Raw genomic sequence first — 27,513 nt, forward strand, 5'->3', positions numbered from 1 at the left:
TTGACATAATTTCATTTAACAGCTGTTAGAGTTTAAGATTTAGTCTGAATAAACACGTAATTGCTGATCTCTCATAGTCCAGATACAGGCCTCTGCCTTTAGCACAAGTTTACTCATGGAAATAATTTAACTTGTATAAAACGTTTTATTTTCTTTTTATATAAACTGTTTATTTAGGAAAATTTGTGTCTTACTGCAAATAAAAAAGTCTGGGCTTAAAAAAAAAAAGCTCAGTTTATGTGAGTGCTGAACAGCTGTTTTCTTCCCACATTAGTGGAGGCCCAACCATATGGTTCCTATCTGTTTGATCACTAAACCGTGAGAGAAGCCTATTGATTGGCTCTCCTGCTGTCTTGTTCACTTGGGCCAGCTGAGCTCCCCGCGCTCGTCGTCGCAGCGTTTGTCTTCCTGGTGGGAGTGTGGGTCATAAAGCGCAGAGGACGCGCTAGAAACGGGGCTGAGATTGTGAATGGAGGATGGATCCGGCGTGGACGCGGCAGCAGCAGCAGCAGCAGCAGCGGCGGTAGATGTGAATGAAAACATATGCAGACGACGGGACGATCCGCGCAGTAGTCCAGGTGTCATGTGCCCCCTTTTATAAGAGGAGGAAAGCCAGCGTTTCCTCCGCGTTTTAGCTCCAGCGTCAAGACGCCCAGGAGCAGTTCCGGTGAAAAGCCAACTTTTCAAAGTAAATTCTCCCCCCACGTTCGACGCGATGCAACAAGTTGCACACACACTGTGCGTTGAGTGAAGTCACCGTTTCACCTGCAGGGTGCGACGGTACATCTGCGTTAGATTATGTGGGATCAAAGCTGCGTAAAAGCTGATGATAAGCGGATGAATCCTCGCATTCTGCGCCGGCTGAGGTTAAGGGGTGAAGCGGGCTAGAAAACCCTCACCCATGGATGGACATCTTAAAAGATATAGTTAAGAGGGAGTGTGTCTCCTGGGCACAGACTCTCCCCTGATTGTATTAAACATCAGAGTAAGGTAAGATAAGAAGATGAGATGAGAAGTTTTTCAGTGTCAGTACACCACTTCAGCAGCTCTCTGGTCCTGCAGCAGTGAAACCAAACGCCATAGAAGCATAAGATTAAAAACTAAAACAAGGAAATCTACAATATATAGAAGTAAAAGCACACAGCATAGGGCAAACATGAGTAACAGTGGTGAATGAATTAAAGTGACACTGATGAAGAAAAGTAAACTGGTAAGAATAAACTGTGGCACAGAATGAGAAAAATAAAATTAACAAAAGTGCAAATTTGTCTACAGGTCCAGGTGGACTAGGGAATATGTATGGGGGCTATTGCACTGCAGTCTTCGGGTTAGAGGGCTGGTGTTGTGAGGGATTTAACAGTCTAATGGTTCTGGATTTGATGCGTCTGTATCTTCTTCCAACCTGATCTTGGGAACTGTGCCTGACTTAACGTCTGGAGCAATGAGCAATTTTATAGCTGTTAGTGCATGGACTAGACTCCCTTTATGAGGTGGTCTAAGCTTTGTATTTGTCAGCCTATAATTTAGCCTCAGCTGCGGTTGCAGTGAGGGGTGGGGGCAGAACGTGTAGGCGGAATGCACAAATGCACAAATGCGCCGAGCGTGAGCGCGCTTTTATTTTGAAAAGCAGGCTCCATCGGGTGTGCGCGACTTGACATTGTCCTGAGCGAGCTGCAGGCCAGCCTGTTGCGCACTTGGCGGTACACACAGACGGCGCGCCACGGCTGAGTGGATGGACGGAGCGAGACGCCTAATGGACTTCCTTTGGTGACTTTTCTATAGGCAGCTCCGTGACTGGATCCCTCGACGCTCAGATTTTCCTCCTAATTTTACGCGAGGGCTCCTCTCTGCGGCCACATCCCGAGCAGACACGGACCTGACGCATCCCGGGAGGAGTACGGGGGCAAAGGGACACTCGAGGTGCGTACTCGTACGTTTGTCTTTGCGGGGACCGGTTTGGAGTTTTTAAACCGCGGGGATGTTTATATTTGTGAAACGCGGGGACGGTTTGGACGCTGCTCGCTTCCTGACAAACCTTCAAATGGCTCTTTGAGGACTCACGCTTGTTTTTATGCTTAAAGTATTATGTTTATGGTAAAGGCTGGGATTAAACACTCAGTTGTGGTGGCTAAAGTTGGATTAGACCAACGAGAGCTCTCATCTAAACAGAAAATTCAGATTTCTTTACATTTCATTTCCTAAGCTTCCCTGTATTTAGGACACAGGTGCGCTCTTCGTGTGTGCGTGTCATCCAGCGTGCGTTTGCGCTTGTGCTTGCGCGTGCAGCCGTCCTCCCAATACTTTCACTTTCGTCAGGTGCGGGAAAGTGACGGGCATCCTGGTTTTGTCTGTTCGGAAAGCCAAACACGGTCGGCGGCTCAGTCTGCAGGCAATTACACAACGAGCCCCGGCACAGTGAGGTCCGCTGCGGCCGCTATCGACGGTGTGTGAGACTTATCGATCTCGGAGGGGAGGGGAGGGGAGGTGGGGGACTTGATTCCTGACGGCAGGAGCGCACAGCTATGGCGCATGAACATCCGTGTGAGGCGCTTCCAGCGCCGCCACTAGTGTTCATGTTCAGGTTGCACAATGAAGTAGCGGTCAGAGGACAGATCAGACTTACCGTGACAAGGCAGTGAGAGAGCCGAGATACAATCTAAAAACCCCGATGCGGGTAAACTGACAATTGTCAGTTTGCGCAAAGCAGGAGGCAACAAAGTGTGCTCACAGCTAGGGGTTTATCACCTTTTACTCAGCAAAGAGTGGGTCATCCTTTCTGAAAAGAGTTAAGGGCAACCACAGTTATTCATCTGACCCTAACTTAAGTTTCTGATGCACCATTTCATCTGCTTATCAGTCTGTAATTTTGCTTTTTAACCCTCACTGTACTGGAACAGTACATTGCTTGTCTGGCTTGCAGGCTCTCCGCTGCAGATTGTGCATCCTCCCTGTGCTTCCATTTGACCAGCTGTTGATGTAGGCTTTGTGCCACCTGAAGCTTCTGGAGCTTCGTGTGTTGACACGCGTTTTTATCCTCGCCTCTGGAGAGAGTGCGTACCAGTGAGTAAATGTTGGACACATCCAAACAGAGAGCAAGGCGATATAACAGCATGAGAGAGAAAAGCAGGGGTGAGTCTGCCTCAAGCGATGTGCGTGAGTGTGTGTGCTCCTTCATATTTGTGACATGAGGTTCAGACCTCCAGGGTTGATACATACACACATATATATACATGTTTATTTAACTTTTATCTGCAACCTGAGCTCATAAACATGCTATTAAAGCTTGTCATAATCCTCCATATATCAGATTTTGGAGTGATTTATTCATTCGCTTTAACCCAGATCTTGTGTCTCCTAGCCAGTGTTGAAGGGTCCAGTCTTTCAAAATGAATTATTTTCATTCATCGTTGCTAAGCTTATTGAAGGGAAGTGGAGGTCATGACCTGCCCTTTGGTCATGTGAGTCTTTTAATGGGCTGGTGGGCCCAGGACAGGTTTGGTGAAAAAAAAAAAAAGAAAAGAAAAGAAAAGACTAAACTTGTAGCCGGGCGAAAGGGCCAAACATGAGTGCTGCTAGTTTCATTACTGAAATGTGGCTGTAAATTAGTTTTAGAGGCAAGCTCGTGCTGGCACCTTCTTTGTACTTGCAGACTTAAATGGAAAAGCGAAATAACAGAAATAAATTTCCATTTTACGATGCTTCCAAACAACCCCTCTTTTCCCGGCTTTCGTTTTCACCTGAGTGAAATTCAAGAGTCTGTTGGGGCCCTCGGGAAAAATTGGCAGTTAAGTTTAAAGTAGTTGAATTTCTCCCTTCGGTTTCCTGTAAAACGACAGCAAAGCTCTAGAAATGGCAGATGCCATGCGTGTTCTGGTAGTAGTTGATGAGTTGGGCATTAAATGTTAATGCTGTAACTACCAGCTCCTTCGTGTACTTTCAGCCTCCTAGCTTAGCCAACGGGCCGAACGGTGGCACTGTCTGGACTCCTGCTGGCCGTTCACACGTTAGACTTAGCCACGGACGTGGTTAACCAACGTTAGACGTCGAAAGAGAGAACACACCGAATAATGCAATGCTGCTGGATGATGTTTGATTAAGATGTCTCTCTGCCACAGTTAAGGCCAGACTAGCAGCATTCCGTTTGTTGTTTGGTATTATCATTAATAATATGCTTCACTTTCAGCTGTCTTGCTTTCGTTTTCTTCCGTCTTTGTCTTCCTTTCATCACGTCCAGAGGATTAGCTTCTTTTTGTGTTTAACCGGATGCTGTTGTACTACTTTAAAGAGTCAAGCGTGCGACATGCAGTAGATTGAGTGTGCAGAATTGTGTCAGGTGGCGTCTCAAATCAAATCAAATCAAGCTTTCTTGTCTACACACAGCCGTAATGCAGACAGAATGATAAAGAGATCTGTGCAGATTTGGTTGAATAAGCTAAATACTTGTTAAAATACTTAAAAGACTTTGTTAAAATAATTAAAGTGCACGCTGCCCTTCAGCAGTCTTAACAGCTTGTGGGAGTAAACTGTTGAGCAGTCTGTTGGTTCTGCTTTTAATGCTCTGGTACTGTTTGCATGATGGCAGCAGTTCAGAGAGTTCACCGAGAGGGTGAGAGGGGTCTCTGATGATATTTCGCACCCTGTTCTTGCACCGGCTCTGGAAGACTTCCCTTTCCACTGCTCTTAACTCTCTCTCTCTGCTCCCCTCACCTTCCTCTGCAGGGCCTTCTCCTGTGCACTGTCTGCAGTCTCCTGCTGTCATTAAAAACCTGGCAAACTGTCACTGCTGTTTGTCAAGTTTGACAGCCTTTGGGGGCCCCCTACAGGCCTGGGGGCCCCAAACAGTTGCTTGCCCTGCCAGCCCGACAACCTCCCTTTTAACTTTTATTTCTGGCGTTAATCTACAAACGGCGTACTTTAATTGCATCTTGCACACTGTTCCGTTAAATTTTCCGCTCGGTGAAAACAACAACAGGGTTTAGTCGTTTTTTTTAATCTTTGCACATGCAAGACGCTGGCTGCCTGCCACGGTGACTTGACCGCTGTTGCAGCGAGGAAGTGATTGAGTCAGAGCCAAACGGGTGTTTACTGAGATGTAATGTGGAACCGCAGAGCTCTGAAGTAAATTTGACAAAAGCAGTGTCAAGCAAGAGAAAGAGAGATGACAAGGAAGATAAAGGTACAAAGAGATGAATCATTGGCACAGGAGGAAAGAGTGACTCATCATTTCAGTGGTCTCTTCCCTCGATGAATACAGCGTAGAAAAGTTTAAAAAAAAAAAAAAAATCATTATGTAAATGACACATTCACCTGATGACTGAATCGTTGACACTCACCAGCGATTCCACAGAGTGGAACCTGTGTGTTCCCCACCAAAACATTCACACGCAATCCTGAGCTTTGCTGGAGTTTGCCAGAGATCGGAACGTTTTCTTGACAAGACGCAGAAAGGAGGGCGCCCTGCTCCGAATCAGAGGACGGGGCCTCAGCTTTACCTGAGATGTCCCTAAAGGTATGCACAAAAACAGGACTGGACAAAGTTTAGCAGCAGCTTTTTTGACATAATCATGATGCAGTTTCCAAACATTTGCAATGACGGTTGCATTTCTTTAACCATCCGTGACCTGGATGACTGAGAAACTTCACAGACGACTTCATGCAATCTTGTACATCAGCACCACAATCGCAGTCCCTAAAAGGATGAATAGATTTTTGCCAGTTGTCGTGTGGTTGAACTCAGGTGCTCGGCCGTTATTTATATTAAAATTTACGTGAAGATGGTTCCCAGAGTAGGACTCATCTGAACTGCAAACAGAACGTAACCTTTAAAAGCAGCTGACTGTGTCTCTGCCTTGCAAATATCTGCAGTGATGTCAGTACTGGCTTTGTCAGAGGTCATAGGTCGTAGGTGAGACGCAGGTGATCCCGATCCAAACGCAGTGTCCAGCAGATATGCATGCGTGTCAAATTTAACAACAAAGGTGAAGTATTGGGAACACACATGCTTCACCGTGAATGTGCATGTGTGCACGCTCAGATTTCTAAACGGTATATGAGTTAAAATGACTAAATGGTTACAGTGCGCCTCATTTAGAGTTTTGAATCCGGGAAAACCGAAACTCGTGCCAGTTGTTTTCGGGCGGTTTTGCGGTCATTCAAACCCCAAATTATAACTTCCTGTAAATTGCAGGGCTTGTTGACCGCAATCTGTCGACTGGGACCGAAAGAACCTGCGTCCACGCCGCGCTATGTAATCATCAAAATCCTTTCTGTATGACGTCCAGTTCTTTACATGTAACATTCAGCGGAGCTAAGACATCCACCTTTTTTCGTTGCAGACATTGCAGAGAGCGCAGATGTATTCGTGGCCAAAGGTCAAAGACGTTTTTATTGTCGTTTGAACCGCGTATAGCAGGCGCAGTGCGTGGTGAGATGAGATGAGAGGACGCTCCTCCAAAGACCACGGAGCCACATGAAGACCGAGTACAAGGGACCGAGCTCATGCAGACGATGCAAAACGTGACATACGACGGCTGATTTAGGCTCGGTCCTGCTTTTGGACATGCGTATACATTTAGAGGAGTTGCGCCTTAATCGATGCGGCGTGTCCTTTCGTTACTGCGACAGAAACGTGCCGTGAATAAGACCAGCTGACGAGGAGCTCCACGTGCAGTTAGTTGTCATCGGCGACGGCCTGTATCGTAATACACAATGACATGCTCAAGTTTCAACCTGAAAGTAAAGAAGACTGTAATTAGAATTACACTTTTGATGATTGAGTAGGCGTGTCTGAATGAATGAATTAATTTTTTATGTGTTTCCCGGGACTGCATTCCAGAGGTGGAATCGGGGGGGGGGGGGGTATTGCGGACCAACCCACCAATCAGCCAACCTCTTAGGTCTTCATCCTGCTGTGTTGTTTTACAGCTTTAAATCCTACTAGTGAATAAATGCGTTTAGGGGTCGGTCCCTCCCTTTGCTCCGGACTAAAATGTCTCTGCAGCTGCAGGGTGGATTCTTTTCATTTCTTTTCTTTGACACCTTCCTAATATCGTGCAGGTCTCCCTTGTTGCCTCCAAAACAGTTGGGACGCATCAGAGAATGGACATGGGCCTTCTGAGGGTGTCCTGTGGTGTCTGGGAACGGGATGTTGTTTGGGGGGGGGGGGGCTTTGGAGGGAGGGGCCTCTGTGGATCATCCCACAGATACTTGATCAGTTTGGGATCTAGTGAATTTGGAGGCCAGGTCAACACCTTGTGCTGTTCTTCATGTTTTTTTTTAGTTGTTCCTAAAGTGTTTTTGTGTGTGTGTCTGTGTCAGGCTGCATCCTGCTGGGGATGGCTGCTGCCATCAAGGAGTGTCATTGCTATGGGGTGGGGGTGCCTGGTCTGGTCTAGGTGGGTGCTACATGTCTAAGTAACATCCACACCAATGAATGCCACGTCCAAAAGTTTCCCAGCAGAACACTGAATTGTCACCTGTCAGTGGTTTTAATGTTATGGCTGATCAATGTGTAAGACAAGTAAACTATTCATTGCATGGTGTCCTATTTTAAAACATCCACCAGCCAAACATAATCACAGCTTTTTAGTTCTTATCAGAACCAGGTGTCAACAGCAACGACGTGACTGCTTACTAATTTCATTCAGTGGCAGATTTATCACCAGCATTGCACGGATTCCGAATTTACAATTACTATTATTATTAGTCATACAGTAACAATTAAGAGACAACGTGGGATATAAATGGCAGGCATTGTATATCAAACACTGTACTGGTTTTGTATGGTTGAAAAAGGGATCAGGAGTGGACCTGTTTCGGTTTATTTTTGTTGCTTTAACTACTTTCACTAATTTCCTCCAGGAATCCAGGAAATCCAGTACTAATATCTGAACAAATAGACAAAAAAGTGCAAAGACCAGCATCGCAGACCGGATTTCCACAGCCACGCTGCTATAATTCAGTGTAATTTGCAAGACTTCAATCATATTTCACTGTCCTTATTTACCCTCTGGTCGGTAGCCTGCCATGCCATTTGGTCATTAGCTAGGGAATCACATTGCAAAACAAACCAGGGGCTGACCCAACGATACAGACATTGTGAGGCTGACCTGTCGGCAGGGGCGTAGCACCAAATTCTGGGCCCTGTACACACTTAATTTCAGTGGGCCCCTATCCATGCCAGTGCACGAAGCGCGCGAGCAAAAAAACATTTTTCATGGGCCCTCTCCCCACTCGGGCCCTGGGAAGTCAGGTCCCCTTTCCCCCCCCACTACCACGCCCATGCCTGTCGGACAAACAGTTTGTCTAACTTTACGACTGCTGACCGATCTCTAATCTTGTTGTGTTCTGATTCTGCCGCGACTATTTCCCGCAAAATTGAATAAAAAGTTTTTCTGTGAGGTTTATTGTATTTTTCTGTTTCACTCCAAATCAAATTAATTATGGGGTTTAAACCTACTTATATACACTATAATTATAAACCAGGCTCAGCATGTACAGACTCGCTAAGCTCTAAGATAAAGGACGTTAGTTTCTGTGAACCATGTAAACAATATGTCGTGCTAAAGTCACATCTTTAATTACGGAGCGGCGTCATCTAATAAAAAATGACAGTAATGTAAAAGAGATGTGATATAACAATAAAAAGTATATATATATTTATTTACGAATTTACCGATTATTGATCAGGCATAACATTATGACCACCCTCCTAACACTGTGCAGGTCTCCCTTGTGCCTCCAAAACAGTTCTGACTAATCAGAGAATAGCCATGGGCCTTCTGAGGGTGTCCTGTGGTGTCTGGTAACAGGATGTAAGATATTCATCACAGGCACTCGGCAATCATGAGTTAACGCACAACTAGCCCAAACAACCTGATCCCTGACTTGATAAGAACTTATCTAAAAAGGCAAACATTCAAAGCGAATGGATTCCCTGTAAAAGAAAATGAACGGCAAAGGTTTGGTAGTCTCGGATTACTAAAGATGTTTAGTTTATTCAGATGACATGTCTGGCCCTGGATGTCAGGGTATGTGTCTCAGGTGTGCTTGGCCTTGAAGCTTGTCTCGCCTGTTTTCAGACATAACGTAAGATCCAGATAAACTGCTGGAATTTACAGGAACAGTGTTTCATTTCTATTCGCTGTGGGTTCGTTAGGTGTCGCTGTGCTGGTGTCTGGAGCTCAGGTGAGCAACGCCGCGGTCGCCAGGTGTTTTAACCCCGGAAGCTAAAAGGATTTTTGATCGCTGTGGCGCGGACTGTATCTACATTTACGCACGGTGGATACGATAAGAGGAGGCTTTTATTCAGGCAGCACAGCAAATGGTAACGTGTGCGTCAGCCAGGTCACTCCTGGTCTCAGAAGAGGTCAACGACCTCTCTGGAACTATGCCCGAAGGCTTCGAAACATAGCCGGAGGAAGAGGAGGGACTCCTGGAGCTGTTTGGGTTTCTGCTATGCGTTGGAGCCGTGGAGCCATCCGTGTGCGTAATGGCGCAGGAGCTAAATCCGTGCAGCACCGAATCAGTTCGTGGCGCTTAGCGCACAGAGGTATTTGTAGAGACACACTTAAGGGCCATTTAAATAGTGCGCACACACGCACAGCAGCGCATGAACATATTGCAGTTGTTGCATAAATGGGCGGACAGTAGATCTTGAGTAGCACTTGAGTTTAGTGCAAACTGTTGATCGATTGTTTATCTTGTCTTGAGATGCGCAGCGCGACGTCGGCCACAGCTATTGTTCTTTGTGTATCCAGCAGCGGCGCTGAAAAACCAAAACGAGATTTTAAGCTCACCGCGAGGGCCCTTGGAAATAAGTTTTGCAAAGCAGGAGAAGAAAAGAATAATCCACGTTAAAAATGAAAGTTAAGGGATGGAAAAATACAGCATTTGGAGTGTGGGATAAAGCAAAATTGTGCATGCGTGATTCTCTATAGGATCGCTCCCATGAAAAAAAAAAAAAAAAAAAAAACACGATTCAAAGCTTCTTTGCACATAAAAATAGTTATATGAATCCAACTGGCCATTTTTGAAAGAGAAGTCTTTGCTGCATCCAGTGTCTTTAATAACAATGATGTTGATTTTAATATTTTTTCCTTTATTGGGGTTAGGTGCTTGCTCAAGGCACCTTAGCCATGGACATGAGGGTGATGCAAACCTTTGCAAAGCTGCTTCTTCAACCACTTCTCCACTATTCCCGCTTCTGGGGCGCCTCTCCACCAAAAAATTTTATTCAAGTCTTTGAGCAAGGAGTGGAAGAAGAGAAGAAAAATGGCTTTGGAACAGATAAGAAGACAAACTTTAGATCTGGTGCATAAACCCAAACATATGGTTCATGACTGCAACATATGTTCAACACTTCCATATGTCGGCAGGGGCGTCCATATGTTTGTTGTCAGACTTTTTTCAGACCCTCCGCTCAGTGACCTCCAGGTTTAAATCAGTACTCGCACTAGGGAGTTCCTGAGCCGACATCAGGGTCACTCCTGGGTTAGACATCTCAGAACATCCGACTCCTACGCACAAAGATCGAGCACAAAAAAAATCTGATGTTTCTCAGTGTAGCTTTTCATTGTCGTGTCGGCCATTGCTGCTTTGATCGATTTGTTTCTGCCTGAGTTTGTAATTTTGTCTTTAAAGATGACAGTCAGTCTATCAATCCTGCTGAGATGTCTAACCACACCTAGTGGATGTTTTTTCATGAGATGTCATGCAGATATTTAGGCCTCCCTCAAGACAAATTTTAAAAACCTTGCATCATGTAGCTTCATCGGCAGATCAAGTTTCAGTTTGCGCAATATGTCAGTTTATAAATAAATGCCTGTAAGATGATTAACATTCTCATCAGCCCTGAAAAGTTGCACTTCCTGGTTAACTGATAGGGAGTGTGCTACAAGTTCATCTAATTTACAGAACAAGGTTATACAGGATGAACATTATCTTAGCATTTAACTGAAATTAACTTAAATGAAATTGTGCATAATTATAGCATCATAGAGATGCATTGGAGTAATAAAATTTGCCACCCATTCAGATCTGGGTAGTAAATTACAACCAGCAGCATTTTATATTACAAAAAAAACTAGTGTGCATGTATAGATCAACATTTCATTTTGTGTGTTTTTTTTTTTTTGTGTGTTTGTTTCCAGACTGTGAGCGGCAGGAGGCTGCAGACTCCTAGATCTGCCCGTGTCTCTCTGAGAGATGCTGAACAGTGCAATGAAGACCTGAAGGAGGGCGACGCAGGTGTGCCAAGCCAAACTAGCCCGCCGAAGAGTTTCAGCAGCGCGTGCACGACCCGTCTTGTGTGTGTGTATTTGAGTGTATACACATTGCTGAGTTTAAAAGAACTGGAACTGAGGACTTAAGCCAAACAGTATGGTTCTACTATCCACCTCAGTCTGCCTGCTGGGAGGTAAGAAATTTAAGAAATAATCTGTTCTGTGTCTGTCTTCGTGCGTGCCAGTTGCTTGTTTTTGACGTGAACGCCATTTGAGGATCGTGTGTTTTATGCCCTCCTGTGTTGATGGACAAGTGAGATGCAGGTAGTTGTTAATCCAGCAGGAAATATGGTATCTGTTGTGTTCAAACTGGTCAAAATATATATTGCTCAACGTCTTTCTGAGGTGTGGCTACCTCCAGAAAAACTCACACTTAACCATGGTTTTTCTGGGCGGCTCATTTTTAGGACGCAGTAGGAAAAAATGTGAACCCGTGCCATAAAATTTTATATCTCTCAGGAAGGGTGTGAGTCATTTCCCATGTGTGTTTTTCACAGTTCATAGAAGTGGATGAGAGACTTGATGCTCGGCAGGATTTGCTCTGTCGAGGCAGAGTGCTGTGCGCGCCGTACCTGATGTATTGAACCTTTTAGTTCGTTTGAACCGGTCGCTGTTGTTTTTGCAGCTCTGCAGCTGTTTCTCATTTTTTCAATAACTTGGGGAGTAGTTAAGGAGAGAGACAGCCGGTGACACATTAGCAGGGCAATGAAGAAATTACGCACAGAAAATGCATATTTGCACTGACCCGCTGATGTGCTCATGGTTTTGGTTTAGTTTGACAGGATGTGTCGGTAAAAAATGACAAACAGGCTGTCGCTTTAATCAGTTTTGGTTTACTCAGACACAGTGGCGGTTTATTGTATGATGTCTTTATGTGTGAGGAAAGTATTTCCGTTTAGGAGATGCCACTTCAGGTTTCAGATTCATCGTAGAACTGGAGTTCTTGGACATTTTCACTTATTTTCTGCTCTGGAGCATTCAAGCACTAACATTTTTGATTGACAACTCTTCCTTCATTCCCTACACTTGATTGACTACTTATTTACAGTGTATAAGACCACAAGTGCAGCACCTTTAGCGTTTCTTTCCACAACGTCTCCGGCCAAATGAACAAAGCGCTCAATATTCTCAACTGATCTTTCGTGCCGTTGACGAGCTGAAGCCTCTCGTCTCTGTCTGACACACGTACGCCGTGGAGAGCAAAGAGGCGGATGTGGAGACTGGGTGAGAGGAAAGATTACGTTTCTCTCGAGTTCACGGCAATTGCACGTAGCTATTACTGTAAAGTGCAGTAAAATGTCAGTGAATAAAACAGCAGGTAAACGTGCTTTGTCTCGACAGCTATTCAAGAAGTGTAAAAATGTAGAAAGGCTATATCGGCTGCTCTCTCCAACGCAGATTGCTGCTGGTGAATCCGAACGAGCAGCAGCAGAGGGGGGAGGATGATCCACAAATGCTTAATTGCTTGGGGAGCAATTAAGGATTTGTGGATTGCTGTAAGTCAAATAGTCAATCGTTGGGGTACTCATTGGAGCGCAGTGCTCAGAAAATATTACCGTATTTCCAGATTATATTTAAAGGCTCAGGCACAATTTGTAAAAACATCGGCGCCTCTATGCGGTAATTTTGGCAAAAATAAAGAACGCAATTGAATGAAATCTCTAGTTTCAAGCTTAAGAAATTGATTTCATACCTAATTAAAATGACAGGATACTAATGGCCATCTGGAACCTTTTAAACGTACATGTTCAGCTTCCTTCATTCGGGTTTGTGGGAGAAAAAGCATGGCGTTCTGTAAAGGCAAGGAAAAGAGAACTCGGGTCTTTATAATGCAAGTACAAATGTCCTGTCTGTTGTGGCCATCAGTACTGTGTTCACAGGTGGCTTCAGCGTCGTCAGGGTCAGAAGTCATCCGCCTGTTAGTGAACTATTAACATAGTGGATGACATGGACCTTGTAGAGTGGTCCCAGGCAAACCACCTACTCCTGAATGTGGACAAGACCAAGGAGCTGGTCATTGACTTCAGGAGGAAGAGGATACCAGCAGAGCCCATCACCATCCAGGGCCTGGAGGTTGAAGTAGTGGACTACTATAAGTACCCCGGAGTCCAAGTGGACTGGAGGGACAACAGTGATGCTGAGTAGACTCTACTTCCTGAGGAAGCTCAGGTCTTTTAATGTATGCTACAAGTTGCTGGAGATTTTCTACCAGTGATGTGTGGGTTGAATTTGCACTGTCGAGGCAGAGTGCTGTGCGTGCCGTACCTGATGTATTGAAACTTTTTAAAAAAAATTCTCTTTTGGCTCTTTTGAACCAGTCACTGTTGTGTGGGTGGGTCCTCGATAACGTATTTCTACTCTTGGACCGTACTGAGCAAACTCTGGCTCCAAAGTCGCAAGATGGCGCTGCCGGTATCCCTCGAGCAAGGATGCATTGTCCATATTTATATACAGTCTATGCTGCAGACTAACACTAGCTGGTTGCACGTCGTTCTCATCGATGTTATGATTTTCTGCTTCAGCTGCTACTCTAAGAAAAAACAGTTTTGACTCATGGCTGTGTTCACAACCTAATCTGATCCAACTGAGTAAACATAATCTTTTGCTCAACACTCAGTTAAAAAAAAAAAATGAAAACATGTGTTGTTCAGTATAAATGAATCCATTCAGTCTCACACAAACACAGCCACTGCCTTGTGTTTTGTACAAACATGTGTATATGCGATATGCGAGTTCAGACAGATGGAACATATTTCACTGAGGTACAAGGGATACTTTGACAACTTGTCGGTTTGATACAAGAAATATAACTGCTGAGAAATATCTGCGGACAAAGGGCAGACGTTACCCTTCAAAATAACAGTACGTCATGTGTATTGTTCAGCTAATGAGTGGGATATCGGTTACCAGAGGACCGATTCACAAAACTTACAATTCCAAGGACAGAGCTGATCAGCATATGGTTCATCTTACAGTAATGAGTGTGTTGGTCCCACAGTGTTTTTCTGTGCCTTTAGCACTGAAATAATTCCAGATGGTGCGGTAGAACTTGCACTCACCTCTCTGTGGGAGAAGTGACTGGCAGCAGCAAGTTGGCCTCAGAGCCTGTTGTCGGAGCTGGGAGTAGTAATAGTGAAAGCTTTTCTGTTAAATTCAATATATACAGGGAATGTCAGTAGCGATACCAGTTGCCTTGAGATGATTAACAGAGCCTGGAGCATGCAGACAGAGTGCCACGGCTGTGGTGGCAATAAAAAAACAAAACAACCAACACCTTCAACTTAACAGAAAGAAACTGGTTCATATGGGTGCTGAGGCTGCCCGGCTAGAGAGAGTTGGGGAGTTTGGTGGGGTCAGGATCACAGATGAGAAACTTGCAGCTCGATGTTGAGCAAATGTACGTGAGGAGTCAGCCGCTCATCATTCTTCTCTACTCCTCCTGTGTAAATAGTCTCCAAGTGAAAGGAGCATGCCTCGCACTGGGAAGTGTTCTCTGAAACTGCGCATGTCAATATTACGTTAACTTAAGACCTTCTTATTAAACCCCTCGAATGCATCCACTGCTGCTACTCTGCATGACGTTTTTGTCGAGTATTTTCAGAAGCTGCAGCAGCAACGATAACTGAGTTTTGGCGTTGGCCTAGTACCAAATGATTGGTTCTTTTCAAATCTCTAAGGTATGGGCTCGACGAACCGGCGCCAAACTTTGCCTCACACGGCTTGCTTTCGTCACCTCCATTTTTCTTCTCATGCACCGGTTCGCAGACCTGTGCAGCCAATGAGTGATATCTCTCACTGCCTCCAATTCAGTGTTGCAAGGCACACCACAATGTCCCTTTATTTGCATTCAAACCAAAGCTCCTATTTAATTAAGCTTGGTTTGATAGATCAATTCTGCTGTGAGATTTGCTGAAGATAACAAGGGGTCCTTTAAAAGTCAGCTTTGAACAAGATAATTCAAGAGAATGAATGAGCTTTTGTTTTAGCATTTAAAACTATTTGTCCTATCAGATATTTGTTAGATGTTAATGGTGCAGTTTCAGGTCAAAGTCCTTTTGAACAAGGCCTCTATTCACTTCACAAAATCGAAAGTATTCCCACAGCACTAAAAGCCAACTGTCTGTCCCGTCTCTGTGTGGTTTATTTTGGCCAGCGTATTGTTGTCGAAGCCTCTGAGTCACATTTCAGTGTTCCATTCAAATGTCTCGCCCCATGTTGAGTTTCTTTCTGAAGGTGTTTTTTTTCCCCTACATGAGGGTGAGAGGAGCATGACAGTGAAGTATTATCACAATTGCATTTGTATTTTTCATAAAATGCGGTGGTAGATGTGGCGTCATTCATCAATTAGTTTGCCGTCTCTGTCATTCTCGGCTTCAGTCACGAGTTTATTACCTTTGCGACGGCCTAACAAAACACTTGTGGGGTTGACTGACTCTGAAAGACTCACTACGAATGGATGTGAAATAACACGCTAGTCCAGATTTGTGAAGGTTACAAATAAAAAAGCCATTATGCAATGCGCTGACCCTGTCACACTGGTACAAGATTACATATTCATATTGTGAAATCTGGTCTTCTGATATTCGATGACCTCAAGTTTTAACAAACTTGGCTGGGATTCCAAACCTTGGACGGGACATGCAAAACTATGTCGCATGCCTTCACTCCCCTGGGAGTTTCACTGACTGACTGTTTCCAAGTGCCTCACTGGTTGAGATTGATGCAAAAGTTGCAAAAGTTGAAACACAGCAGACCGTCTAAATAGCCGTCCGCGCATGCCTTTTATTTGCAGAATGTGCTGCTGTGGTTGTTGTTGATTCACACCTGAAGAGCTGGAGGGCTGAGACGGGTCGTGGTTTGGATTGGATTTCTAAAGTGATTGCTTTGACTAGACCTGGAGCTTCATCCCAATATGAGGTGAAGTGGTGCGGGATAATTCAGTGGAGAGCAGTCTAAACACTGACAGTAAGATGACAGAGGTTAACGAGAGGTCGAGATGAATCTGAGCGATACGACGGGCAAAGGCAGCATTGACAGCCTGGGAGGAATATACCTGATTGAAGTACTCGAGCATTTGGTAAACCTCTTTGTTAGATTGACACAAAACAAAATTCTTAATACAGTATGTCAGTCATCTGGTAAAATAATTTCTCGGTTAAACTGATGGCACTGGACATCTGCCACAGGCATGTGTTTGTTCTGGGAATCCTAAACAGAAGATTAAAGCAGTCCAGACAAAATCGTGTGGTATTTGGTCAAATGCACTTGCTACGCCAGTAATATACAGAAACACGTTGACACATGTTGCTTGTTCATGTGACCTATGTTTGCTTCAAGTGGGACAGTAATGTTGTAGAGCAGTGTGGTATTATGACCTTAGCGAGGTGGTTGGGGTTGATGGTTGGGCATACAAACGTGACAAAACTAGATGGCATAACATTTTGTGATACCTTCGTAACCTCAAACACAGGTATGACATAAACATACCTGTATGTAATGGGGCACCAAAACGCAGCCTATAAATAACGCATTATCTGCCGCGAAACTCATTTATTTCACCAATATTTCTCACTAGCGTATCATAACAAAATATTGGTGAAATGAACAAGTTTCGTGGTAAATAATTCGTTATTTAGCGGCTGCGCTTCGGTGCCCCAGTCACTCCCACTATATGGATATACGCGGATCGAAACATCGTCCGAACGACTCCAAATGACACCAAAGTTATATGGGTGAGTAAACGATCGTATTTTATGCCAGAAAGAATGGTAGTTCCCATTAGATTGTTGTGCAGAGGTGTGTCTATCTATATCTTCATCAGGAGGTACAAGTTAACACACGGCGAGTGATCTTTTCAACACATAATCATGAAATTTAAACAACTGTGATGATTCCTTAGAATCGGTTGCAGATGTTACACATTTGCTACAGCCTGGGAGCTCCAAACAACAAGCACTGGACTCGTATTTGTGTTTCTTGGCTTCTCGAGCTGTGCCATCGTCTCCTTGAAATGATAAGACTCCGGCATTATCTCAAGTGTTTTCACATGGTGTTTTGCAAAGGAAAAGACTTGAAGGATGACTTTGAAAATACATGTTTGGTTTACCGACACATCTTGGTTGCGGCACAACAAGTTTCCCACGGGTAATTGGCAAATGTTGACGTGCTGACGTTTTGAACTAAACACTGTAAATGCATCATCGTGTAGCTGCTATCATGTCGTAAGGTTTCAGTTATTGATTGTTACGCGCTCTTATTCATGTTACGTCTCTCTAGTACACACAGTATGTGTAAATTATCTGTACCGTGAGGCTCCTTTTGGTTAGTTTGCAGGGTTTTGGAATTTGCCAATATGTTTCTACATACTGACTCTCTTAAACAAATAGTGTGTCTTGAAATTTTCTGGGTCATACAATACCAGAAAACAATAACAGGCGTTCCATTACCAGTGGGATCAGGCTCAAATGGTCTTATCTGCTCCTTGGTTTTGGGTGCTCTCTGACCTCCTAAATCATTTGTAAATTGGTCTCCTTGTTGGGAGGTTTAAGGTCAAGTTGAAAGCTTTTCTGGTGTCTGACGACCTCCCCCGGGGGTCTGTAGGTATGCTGAGTGAGGTTTTCCAAAGGTCTGACCCAGGATTTGGACTAGTGGAGGTTAGAAATTAAGATGGATGCTTAAACAAAACAAAAGTGTTCAGTAAAGAATTTTAAGTGACTCGAGACGATTACATTGTCAGATTGTGCAATATTTACGTCTGTTGAGGAGGCCACCGTCAGATTAGATGGAGTCATTAATCTTTCGACGTCTGCATGATGTTATTGGGAAAGAAATGGGAACCAACTACTAGATACAAGAATGTAAACAAACAACGGTGTCTAAAGTGGTTGTTTGACCTGCATTCACAGTCCCCATTGACTTTTAGTGCGCATTGCAACTGCCTTCGCAAAGTGTGTACTGCCGTATGCGTATGTTCCGCCCATTGTCATCGTGACAATCATATTCATTAGGCATTCATTTGAACAAAATGATCATTTCTTATCTTGGAGATTCAATGTAATGTTATTCAAACAGTCGTGTGAATGGACAGAAAAGCTTGCAGGTTTCCATACTGCAAAATGCGACCAGGTGTAGTAGGACATCCTGGTGCTTTAGGCTTACTAAATCTGACATGCATGTGCATAAGTGATATTGTACTGTGGGTGGTGGTGGTGCGTAGCTATTGTGTTTGACAAAACCCAAAAATAGAGAGGAGGAACAAGGAGCTCATGTGAGCTTCCCTGGTCGTAGGTGTCTCCAAGTGTCCTAGAGGGGTTTATGGCCATGGGGTAGGTTTTTTATTTTTTTTATTTTTATTTTTTTTAAATATATATATTTATCTGTTGCTGGAGTCAAACCTGGGCTTGCTGATGGTAAACAATTTTCAATAGGCAACCTCACCTGAGAGATATGTGGAGAACAATATTGTGGTTTATCCAAAAATGTTAAAGAAAGGCAACTGGACTCATCTGAGTAGCTTCTTCAGTTCTAAAGGACTGGTGCGGAGTTTAGGTTAGATGAGCTACACCCACACCCTATTTAAACCTCAACTCCACTTCAGTTGGAGCTGAAGAAGCTGCTCAGATGAGCGGCAGAACATCTCAGAACATCTCAAAACATCAGTAGCTAGGCCAAACATGTCAAGTACATGCGAGTTCTGGGAACACTTTGTAAAGAAAATGCCAACCAATGTGCTGTCACTCCTGCTCTTATAGGCCTGTTTCTGATCTCGCCTGTCCTGATGACCCCAGCCAGCATGTGCACACCCTTGAAGACGCTCAACGACAGCCTCAGCCACAGGCGGCGGTACATGGTGAGAGAATGATGGCATGTTTGCAAGGATTGCGTGGAAGCAAAGTATCCAGAACATCTGGGGAAGTGGGCTCAACAATCCTGACCTGCAAAGACAAATATTAGGATTCGAAGGAAAAATTTCACTCTCAGACACACTGTAAATATGTTTTATGCATCCTCAGGGATTTCCAGATAAATCTACTTGTCACTGACCCTAGCCCACAAAACTGATAACAGGGATTTTCCACATTAGGTTAAATTTAAAGGGGCTTGCTGTCATTAAGTCTCCAAAACCTCCCAAAACACTTGTTCTTACAATTCCCAGTACTTGATTTTTTTTTTTATTTTTGCTGAATTTGTGCAACCTGGGAAACATCCACCTTTTTAAAACTCTGTACACAGAGCTTCCTGTTAGGGAATTGTAGTCCCAAACCACAAGTTGACAAAAGGCTTCCTCCCATAACAAAAAAATAACCTCCCAGTGCCCCTTTGAAGGGCCACTCAAAGGTAAGTGTCCCAAGCAATGAAATCGGAGCAGACCACACAGCTGACGATTGTTGTTTCACCAGTGCAGCAGTCTTATTGGCATCTTCTAAATGTGTGTTTGCTGAAAATGTGTATGTGCATGGCAGAAACGCTGCCGGTACAAGTTCACTTCTGACATAACACGGGTAATTGTTTTATCCCAGCAATGATCAAGCCATGTTAATAGAGCCATATGAAATTTTTATGGCTTCTTTGTGTTATGAAATGGGTTTATAGAAGAGTTTTATTTTTCCCCATGCGCAAGTTCCTCAGAGACATAAAAAGGAGTTAAAGAAAAGTTTGATTAATGAAGTGTATATGCTAAATTATGTCTCTCTTTCTTCTTTTTTTCTTCTTTGCGTTACAGAAACACAACTTTCCCATCAACTACACCATCAGGGTTAATCAAAAGGAAATCTTTAAACTGTCAAATATCAGCAGAATGGTACGTCATGAGCCTGATTTATTGACTCTGTTCCTGCCAGAGAACATGCTGAAGGAGATGTGTGACTTGATTTCCACAAAGATCCGCCTGCAGTCTATAAACTGTACTTGCAATGTGGTGGTGTTTGCTGATAACATGCCAAAATAAACATGTTGCCCTCTTCCCTTCACCAGAAGTCAAGTGTGGAGGGGTTGGACGAACTGGTGCTCCAGAGGCTGTGGTTTCAAGTCAACCAAGGCGTTTTAAAAAAGGTAGGAATACCCGGTAGCTGTCCCTGGCTGATTCTTTTGTTTTCTTTGACATCTGCTCCCAAGATGCCGTTTAAGTTGACTCGGGGTCTTAAAATGCAACCAGCTCAAGAAGAGAAAGTTGCGCAGCCATTCAATCTTGGCAGCGAAATCCAATTAGTAACTTAAACGGTTATTGATAAACGCATTTCACACCAGTTCCAGAGAGCCTTCACTTAAGATAATACAGGGACATTTATTCCCCAACTTTTGAATTATTAATGCCAGTATTTCCTTTATCAGATATCTTCAGTGTCCAAACATTTTCATTACAGAGCAATTATGTGATTCGTTCATATCAACCCTTTCTGATCAGAGGTTGGAATGTGTATAAAGTCTGTTATGCTCCCTTCTGTTAACTTGCATCTACATGTAAAGGGCGTGAGAGAGGGCCTCGAGAACATTTAGTAACAAAGCAGGCAGCCTGTGGGGGAAAAAATAAACATAAGCCAAAAAGATAAAAAATCCAAAACAGTTATGTTATTTGTGTAAATAAAACTGTAAAATACTTTATGAGCTGCTCATCAATTTCATATGTAAAAATGTCTCAAATAAGTAGCCTGTAAACATATGTACATCCAACCCATAGAGTCTATGGACACATTGTACATATTTATATACAGTCTATGGCCTAGACTGTATATAAATATGTGCAAATATTGGCAAAACTGACTATCGGATTATTTTATTTTTTTTTATTTTTTTGCAACTCTCACGGTCCCACAGGACGCTTTACGGTTTGCATGGCAACTGGTCGTCGCCATTATGTCATTTCCTGTTTCTAAAGTGTCAAATAACAAATTAAAAAATACATCAACATTATATTAACTACCTAAAATAGCAGAAACCATCTTTGGGAAAAAATTTATTTGATGTGTATTTTAGTGTTTTAGTTTGGCTCAAGTCCCATCCGCTAACATGGAGGAGGCGGAGCTTATGACCTATACTGCAGCCAGCCACCATGGGGAGCTCCACTTGCTCTGGCTTCATTTTAGAGGAGCTGTTCCGCCGCCCATCTTTATACAGTCTATGATCCACCTGCTTACTTTTAGCCTTCTATTTAGATAAATAGAAATGCAGCTTCGAGGCAAATCATAAGACCACAGCTCTGTCAGTCAATAAATAAAGATAATGAAGTTGAAATGTCACATGTCAGTCATCGATGCATAATTGTGACAGATGCATAATTGGGACAGACACATGTACATTGACCAGCGTCAGGTCGCCCTTTAGGCCAAAACTAAAGTAGCATGAGCTGCACAAAGTCTGACGGGTTGAATTAGTGCACTCCCTTGTCTCTTAAAGCCCGGGGGCCCCGAAATCCTTTGCATTAAATAGGTGCCGAGTGCACATCACTGCCTGCTGAGTTGAGCCTGCGAGCTAGTTAAAGCCGCCCTACACGAGTCGGCTGCCGTCCACATGTCACTGCAACACCCACGTACAGTATCTAGCACACACCCTTCTAATTGTTGCTATGTACTACTGAAGCCATCGGTTACTTTCTCATTCTTTTGGAGCGTGCCTACACATGCCGCCCACCTGACAGCTCCACGTCTGCCTCAGTGAAGTACCTGTAGGCTTGGGGTACTTTAGTTCTAGCAACTGAGGAACTCCACAGGGGAAAAGCTTACCTTCAAGGGCTTTTTTTTTTTTTCTCTACGCGATGTAATAACAGGCTGGTTGTTGATAGAGCAATTTCACTTTTGTACGACTTGCACGTACAAGGTTGCATACCGTTTTAAAGTCTTTGCTTCACTGCTGGTCCATTTTTTTTAAGACTGACATAAGAGCTGCTGTTTACACTGTTAATGATTTACAAAAACAAACACAGCATATAGGCTCACTAAAGCTGCCGGTTCCATTTCTACGTATTCCACTTCTACGGCTAAATGAATGGTGGTTGCTGATGCTGACCCTCATGTGTTTCACCAACCTCTGCACACTTGGGTCACTCAAGCATCCCCTTGTGCCGGGAAAAGTATTTTTACCACTTAAGTAGGAAATAAGAAAGCTGAGCTCACTCCCTGCCGAGCTGAGCTGAGCTTAATGTTTCCTAGCGGGGAGTGACAATAGTCAGAGCCTAGATACCCAAGATTAATACTGCACATGGTCTAAATTTACATAATGATCTCTCCTGTGAAGGGACACAGCTGCCTGAACTTTGGGTTTTCTCCCTTGCCCCCCTCTTGTTCTGGTAGAATCTCTCTATTTGAAAAACTAGAAAAACCGCAAACCACAGTCCATGCACCCGTAACCGAACACTGAGTGGTTTTCAGAGTTTCTCATTTCATCACTGTCTTCTGCAACACATCAGTCGGACAGGCTGGATTTGGCTCAAGGGTAAAAAAAAAAATTGGAAATTTAAATTTTGGCTTAATTTTTTTTCACTGTTAGTTTTTTTTTTTACGTTGCTGTTTTGTGAGTTAGGAGCCCTTTGTATATACATGAGGGACATGGTCTCGGTTGTGTAACAGTGCATACCTTTCACCTACTGGGCCTTCAGCCTGAAAGTGTGACCCCACATGCTGCTGTTTTGTGATATTAGGATATTCCCCTATGAGAGTCTTGCTGTTTCCCTGCTTGGAGCGAAGAAAAGCTTCCGTAAAGCTGGTAGCATTTACAGCAGGTCTAGCTCGGCCTCCTTTGCCTTGGCCAGGCTGTGTTCAGGTTTTATTTTAATGGCGAACAGCTGTTTTGCATCAGTTGTCAATTCCGCCACCTTGTATGAGGCCTCAAACTTCTTTCTGCACACAGACACAGACTAATTTATCGAAAATAAACGACCTGATCTTAAAGGTGTTCATACACTTACAGTCTTTACACGCACATCAATCCAGTTACAGAGAGGATAACCCCTGGCTCCTTGCCCGAGACTTCTATATTCTTCAACTGCAAAGAGTCAGCCTGAATGGAGAACATGTTTTAAAAAATTATAAATTATTGCTGTCATGAAACTGAAGGCAAATTGAAATTTCAGATCATCCGGGTCTTGCCAGAGCGACATCCTTCGCGTCCGTACACAGTCGAGCTGGAGAGGCGCTTCAAGGATGTGGAGGGAGTCTTTGTGCAGTCGCATCCCGCCGAGGTAAGACAGATGCATATGGTTCATCCTCAAATTAAGCAGTAACTAATGTCACAAGGAGTCTGTTTGTTTATATTGGGAATGTATCCTCTTATTATTAGTGCAGCTAATTTTTTTTGGCCAAACAAGAGTTCAGTGAAGGTGAATTTATTGCCTCCATTGATCATTCACTGAGATATGTATGTGGGGGAGCGAGTGCTGGATCTGTCTGCTAGATTTTCTTTCTGATTGCGACTTGTCTGTGCTGCTGTTGAGCCAAAATCAAATGTCCCAATCCGGTTTATTAAGTTCAGACCGACGTCTAAGTGCCACACATGGATGACCGGACATGAATTTCTGTTCACTTGTCTTATCGGGCATCAAAACATTGAGACTGAAGACACCCGAGTCTGGAGAGATCAGAGTGGATCAGATGTCTCGCTCTTCTTTTATCTAATTTGTCTGTGTTTGCAGTAAAATGTTTTTTGTTTCCTCTGAATAATGTGGTTAAGCGCACAAGCATTAACCGCATGACTGCAAATATTTTATCCAAGCGTGATGAGTGATAACAATAATGACCCTAAACGGCACTAGGTTAGGTTTTAAATTCTATTATTTGACACTTCTAAGGTAAACTTTTACCAATTACGAATCTTTGATCAGTTTGAGATGAGAAAAACGAATGAATGACTTCACTGTTCACGAGTGCAGTGTTTAACACAGTACAGTATTTAATGACGGACGCATTGTAATTCACAGACCCCATAAAACTGATGTAAGAAGCGGGTGTTCAAAATCACATGTCGTTTAATTGGAACCATGTCCTGGGGCGCTGTAAATTGCATGAAATGAAGCTACTGGAAATAACAAGCCTGGACACTTAGCAATAAACGCATTTGCTACAAACCTTCCTCAGATGGGAATTGGTGGCTCATGTAGGAACAATGGATTGATTGAGTTTTGTGTGGGTTGAACTTTCATCACGGCCATAAATGGTCACGGTTGAGACAGTCGCACTACGCACAATTTATTTCTTGTTGACCTTTTTATTCCTTGTTTTATTCTCTCACAGATAGCCCTCCCTGACTGTTTCGCGTTTTTATATGTGTGTGTTTGTCCAGGTGTTCGAGCAGGAACTTCCAGACTCGATCCAGGACATCTGGGATTCTTTAACGGAGGAACCAGACAGGGTGCCAGAGTCCAGCTGGCGATTTGCTTCTCCAAAGTCTCTGTTGGACAACTTCTGCCACACCATGTTTTGCCTCTTCAGCGAGTGCTTCGCCAGCACAGAAGCTCAGCAAGACTGTAAGTGTACCACACAAAACACCCAGTGACACATTGGGCTCTATCTAAACTGTAAGGTTGCGTGATGAATACGGTCTTAAGGTGGAGGCTCTCTTTAATTGAAGGGTATTCTAATCCCTTATTTCATTCATTCGTTTATTATCTGTAACCGTTTGTCCTATGGAGGGTCGCTGAGCCCATCCCAGAGATCACTGGGCGACAGGCGAGGTACACCCTGGACAGGTCTCCAGTCTATCACAGGGCTAACACAGGCCAATTTAGAATCACCAATGAACCTAACGAACATGTCTTTGGAGGGTGGGAGGAACCCACGCAAACACAGGGAGAACATGCAAACTCCACACAGAAAGGCTCCAGTCAGCCGATGGATTCAAACCCAGAACCTTCTTGCTGTGAGGCCCTCATCCCTTATTGACAGAGGCTCAAATGGGATTGCACAAATGTATCTAATCCCAAATAAAATGCCCATTTTTAATACTTGAACTAGAATCCTTTTCAGGCAATGACTGAAGTCTGGACATGATGACCCCTACACATCACCACAGAACGGGTTTCCTCCTTTGTAATGCCTAGTCAGGCTGCTTGTTCATGGGTCCTTCTGTCTTTAGTCTTCAGTAAGAATGAATCCAGCTGCTTTGGTCTTCTTTCACATCTCCAATGACGACTAGTGACCCAGTCCCATTGGAATCCATACACACTCATGCATCACACCACGCGTTACAGATGATGTTATATAACTTGGACGATGAGTCGTTCAGTCGAGTGAGCAGTCAAGACCCTGGCGCAGTCTTCCTCATACTGGGTTTTGTGAAATTCTGCACATTGAGATGTGTCAGTCAGGAAGACGGATATGAAACAAACTAAATGTACTTGGCAGTCAAGGAAGTATCCACCAACTGACGCACTTTGACTCTTAGCCCTACATTGTTGTGACATCTCCCGCTCTTGATCAAAGCGTCCACTGACCTTTTGGGTCTCCTGGAACGTGCTTGAGAGTTTTCCAACAAATTTTGTGTGCCTCCAGATTTTCACAAAGACCCATCAGTCAGCACGCAGGAAAACAGTCATCACAGACATGTGACTTCGTGCTTCTGCAGAACACACACACACACACACTTCTACTGCCGCCAGCATCACAACTAAACACCCGATCCTCAGCCCTAACTCTAACCTAAACCTGATTCTAATGTGAAAAGCCAAACTGATCTTCACAAAGATAGATGCACAAGTACAAACTCGCATGCATTTCTTTCTTGCCTCAAAGCACTACATGAAAAAAATACTAGAAAGTAAAGCCCCATTGTTATTGCTCCACAAAAGCTTTGCGAAACCTCCGCCAACACACTGTGAAACAGACGAGCGAGAATGGATTTTAGCGTGAAATTTGCAGCTTTTATGGTGTTGTCAGTTTCCAGTTGCTGTTATTGAAGCCTCTTGGTTTGTGGTTTTGGGTCATGTTAGCATCTGCTAACGCTACTCAGGTTATCCTCAAGGCGATCCCCTCAGTGATGGGCCACGGCCACGCTCATTTTGTGGCTGAGAGGCCCACACATTGACGTGACTGAACTCATGTGATCGCATTCCTCTAGAAAATAGCATACGTGTGTTTCATGTGGGCTTTAATCAAACCCGACAAACCCCTGTAACGAGGATCTAAGTAGGAAGCCGACCTCTGAAACTACCTGTAATTTATGTTTTACGTTGTGGTTCATCCAAGTGTCTAGTGGGAGTGGGAAATTTTCTCCTGCACGAAAATCCCAAGTGAAACTACTTTTGTTTATAATTCCAACATGTGTACTTTTAAGTGCACTTGTTGGACTCAGTCGTTTATAAATCATTAGTAAATTTGCTACCAGTGTATGGAGAAAATCCATTTTGAAAGGTTCATCTGTGTTCATCCCTAACCTTTTGCGACAGGACACCAGTTACATGTAAAGCACCAAATAAAGTTAAGGTTCGCCCTATTTTTAGATCAGTGCGGTTGCGGTCCCTCTTCAAAAATACCATGTTGATGACATTAAAGGAAATCCACATTCTGTTTGAACCACCGCTTCAGTGAAGCTGATCACTGTCACACACCGGTCATATAGAAGACCGTTAAGGAATTACGGATATATACACTGATCAGGCATAACATTAAAACCACTGACAGAAGTGAATAACATTGACCATCTTGTGACAATACAATGTTCTGCTGGGAAACTTTTGGACCTGGCATTCATTGGTGTTGATGTTATTTAGACATGTACCACCCACCTAGACCAGGCCAGACACCCCCACCCCATAGCAATGGCACTCCTTGATGACAGCAGCCATCCCCAGCAGGATGCCGCCTGACACAGACACACACACAAAAACACTTTAGGTACAACTAAAAAAAAACATGAAGAACAGCACAAGTCCACCTACACCTGAAGGGCAAAGGACACTTCTTTGAAGACAACAACAACCCTTAGCCAGACAAGACGGAGGAAGGAAGAGTAAAGGAAGCCATCTATGTCAGATTGGAAAAACCAGAGGAGGTGGACTGAGATAATCTGCCATCAATTTACAATACAGTCCTGACTTCTGTCCCCGAATTTCAACCCCATTCACACCTTGAGACTGTAGCCTCTGACTGATAATGGGTCATTAGAGCACCATTCATAGGGAGAAAGGACAGGGACCAACAGTCCCCCCTCAACGACGGCTAAACATCTAGCCATTAATGGACACTAGTTATGGCAGTTTCTGGTCGTTAGTTTTCTGCAAGCAAGTTTTCTGATGGGCTACACCCAC

At 43.8% G+C, this 27,513-nt stretch overlaps 1 protein-coding gene across 1 annotated transcript in view; it reads left to right on the plus strand.

The window, feature by feature from the left end:
* Window positions 1–1,668: 1,668 nt before the first annotated feature.
* il34 (interleukin 34) overlaps window positions 1,669–27,513 on the plus strand; it is a 32,782-nt gene continuing 6,937 nt past the window's right edge. Inside the window, exons 1-7 of the mRNA XM_084556074.1 lie at window positions 1,669–1,920; window positions 11,151–11,416; window positions 19,034–19,131; window positions 20,005–20,082; window positions 20,256–20,333; window positions 23,347–23,454; window positions 24,552–24,735. Coding sequence (XP_084412200.1) covers window positions 11,380–11,416; window positions 19,034–19,131; window positions 20,005–20,082; window positions 20,256–20,333; window positions 23,347–23,454; window positions 24,552–24,735 — 583 coding nt within the window. The 5' untranslated portion in view covers window positions 1,669–1,920; window positions 11,151–11,379. The remainder of the gene's footprint in view (window positions 1,921–11,150; window positions 11,417–19,033; window positions 19,132–20,004; window positions 20,083–20,255; window positions 20,334–23,346; window positions 23,455–24,551; window positions 24,736–27,513) is intronic.

Source organism: Chelon labrosus, assembly GCF_963514085.1.
Source record: "Chelon labrosus genome assembly, chromosome: 11".
In the NCBI taxonomy this organism is placed as follows: domain Eukaryota; kingdom Metazoa; phylum Chordata; class Actinopteri; order Mugiliformes; family Mugilidae; genus Chelon; species Chelon labrosus.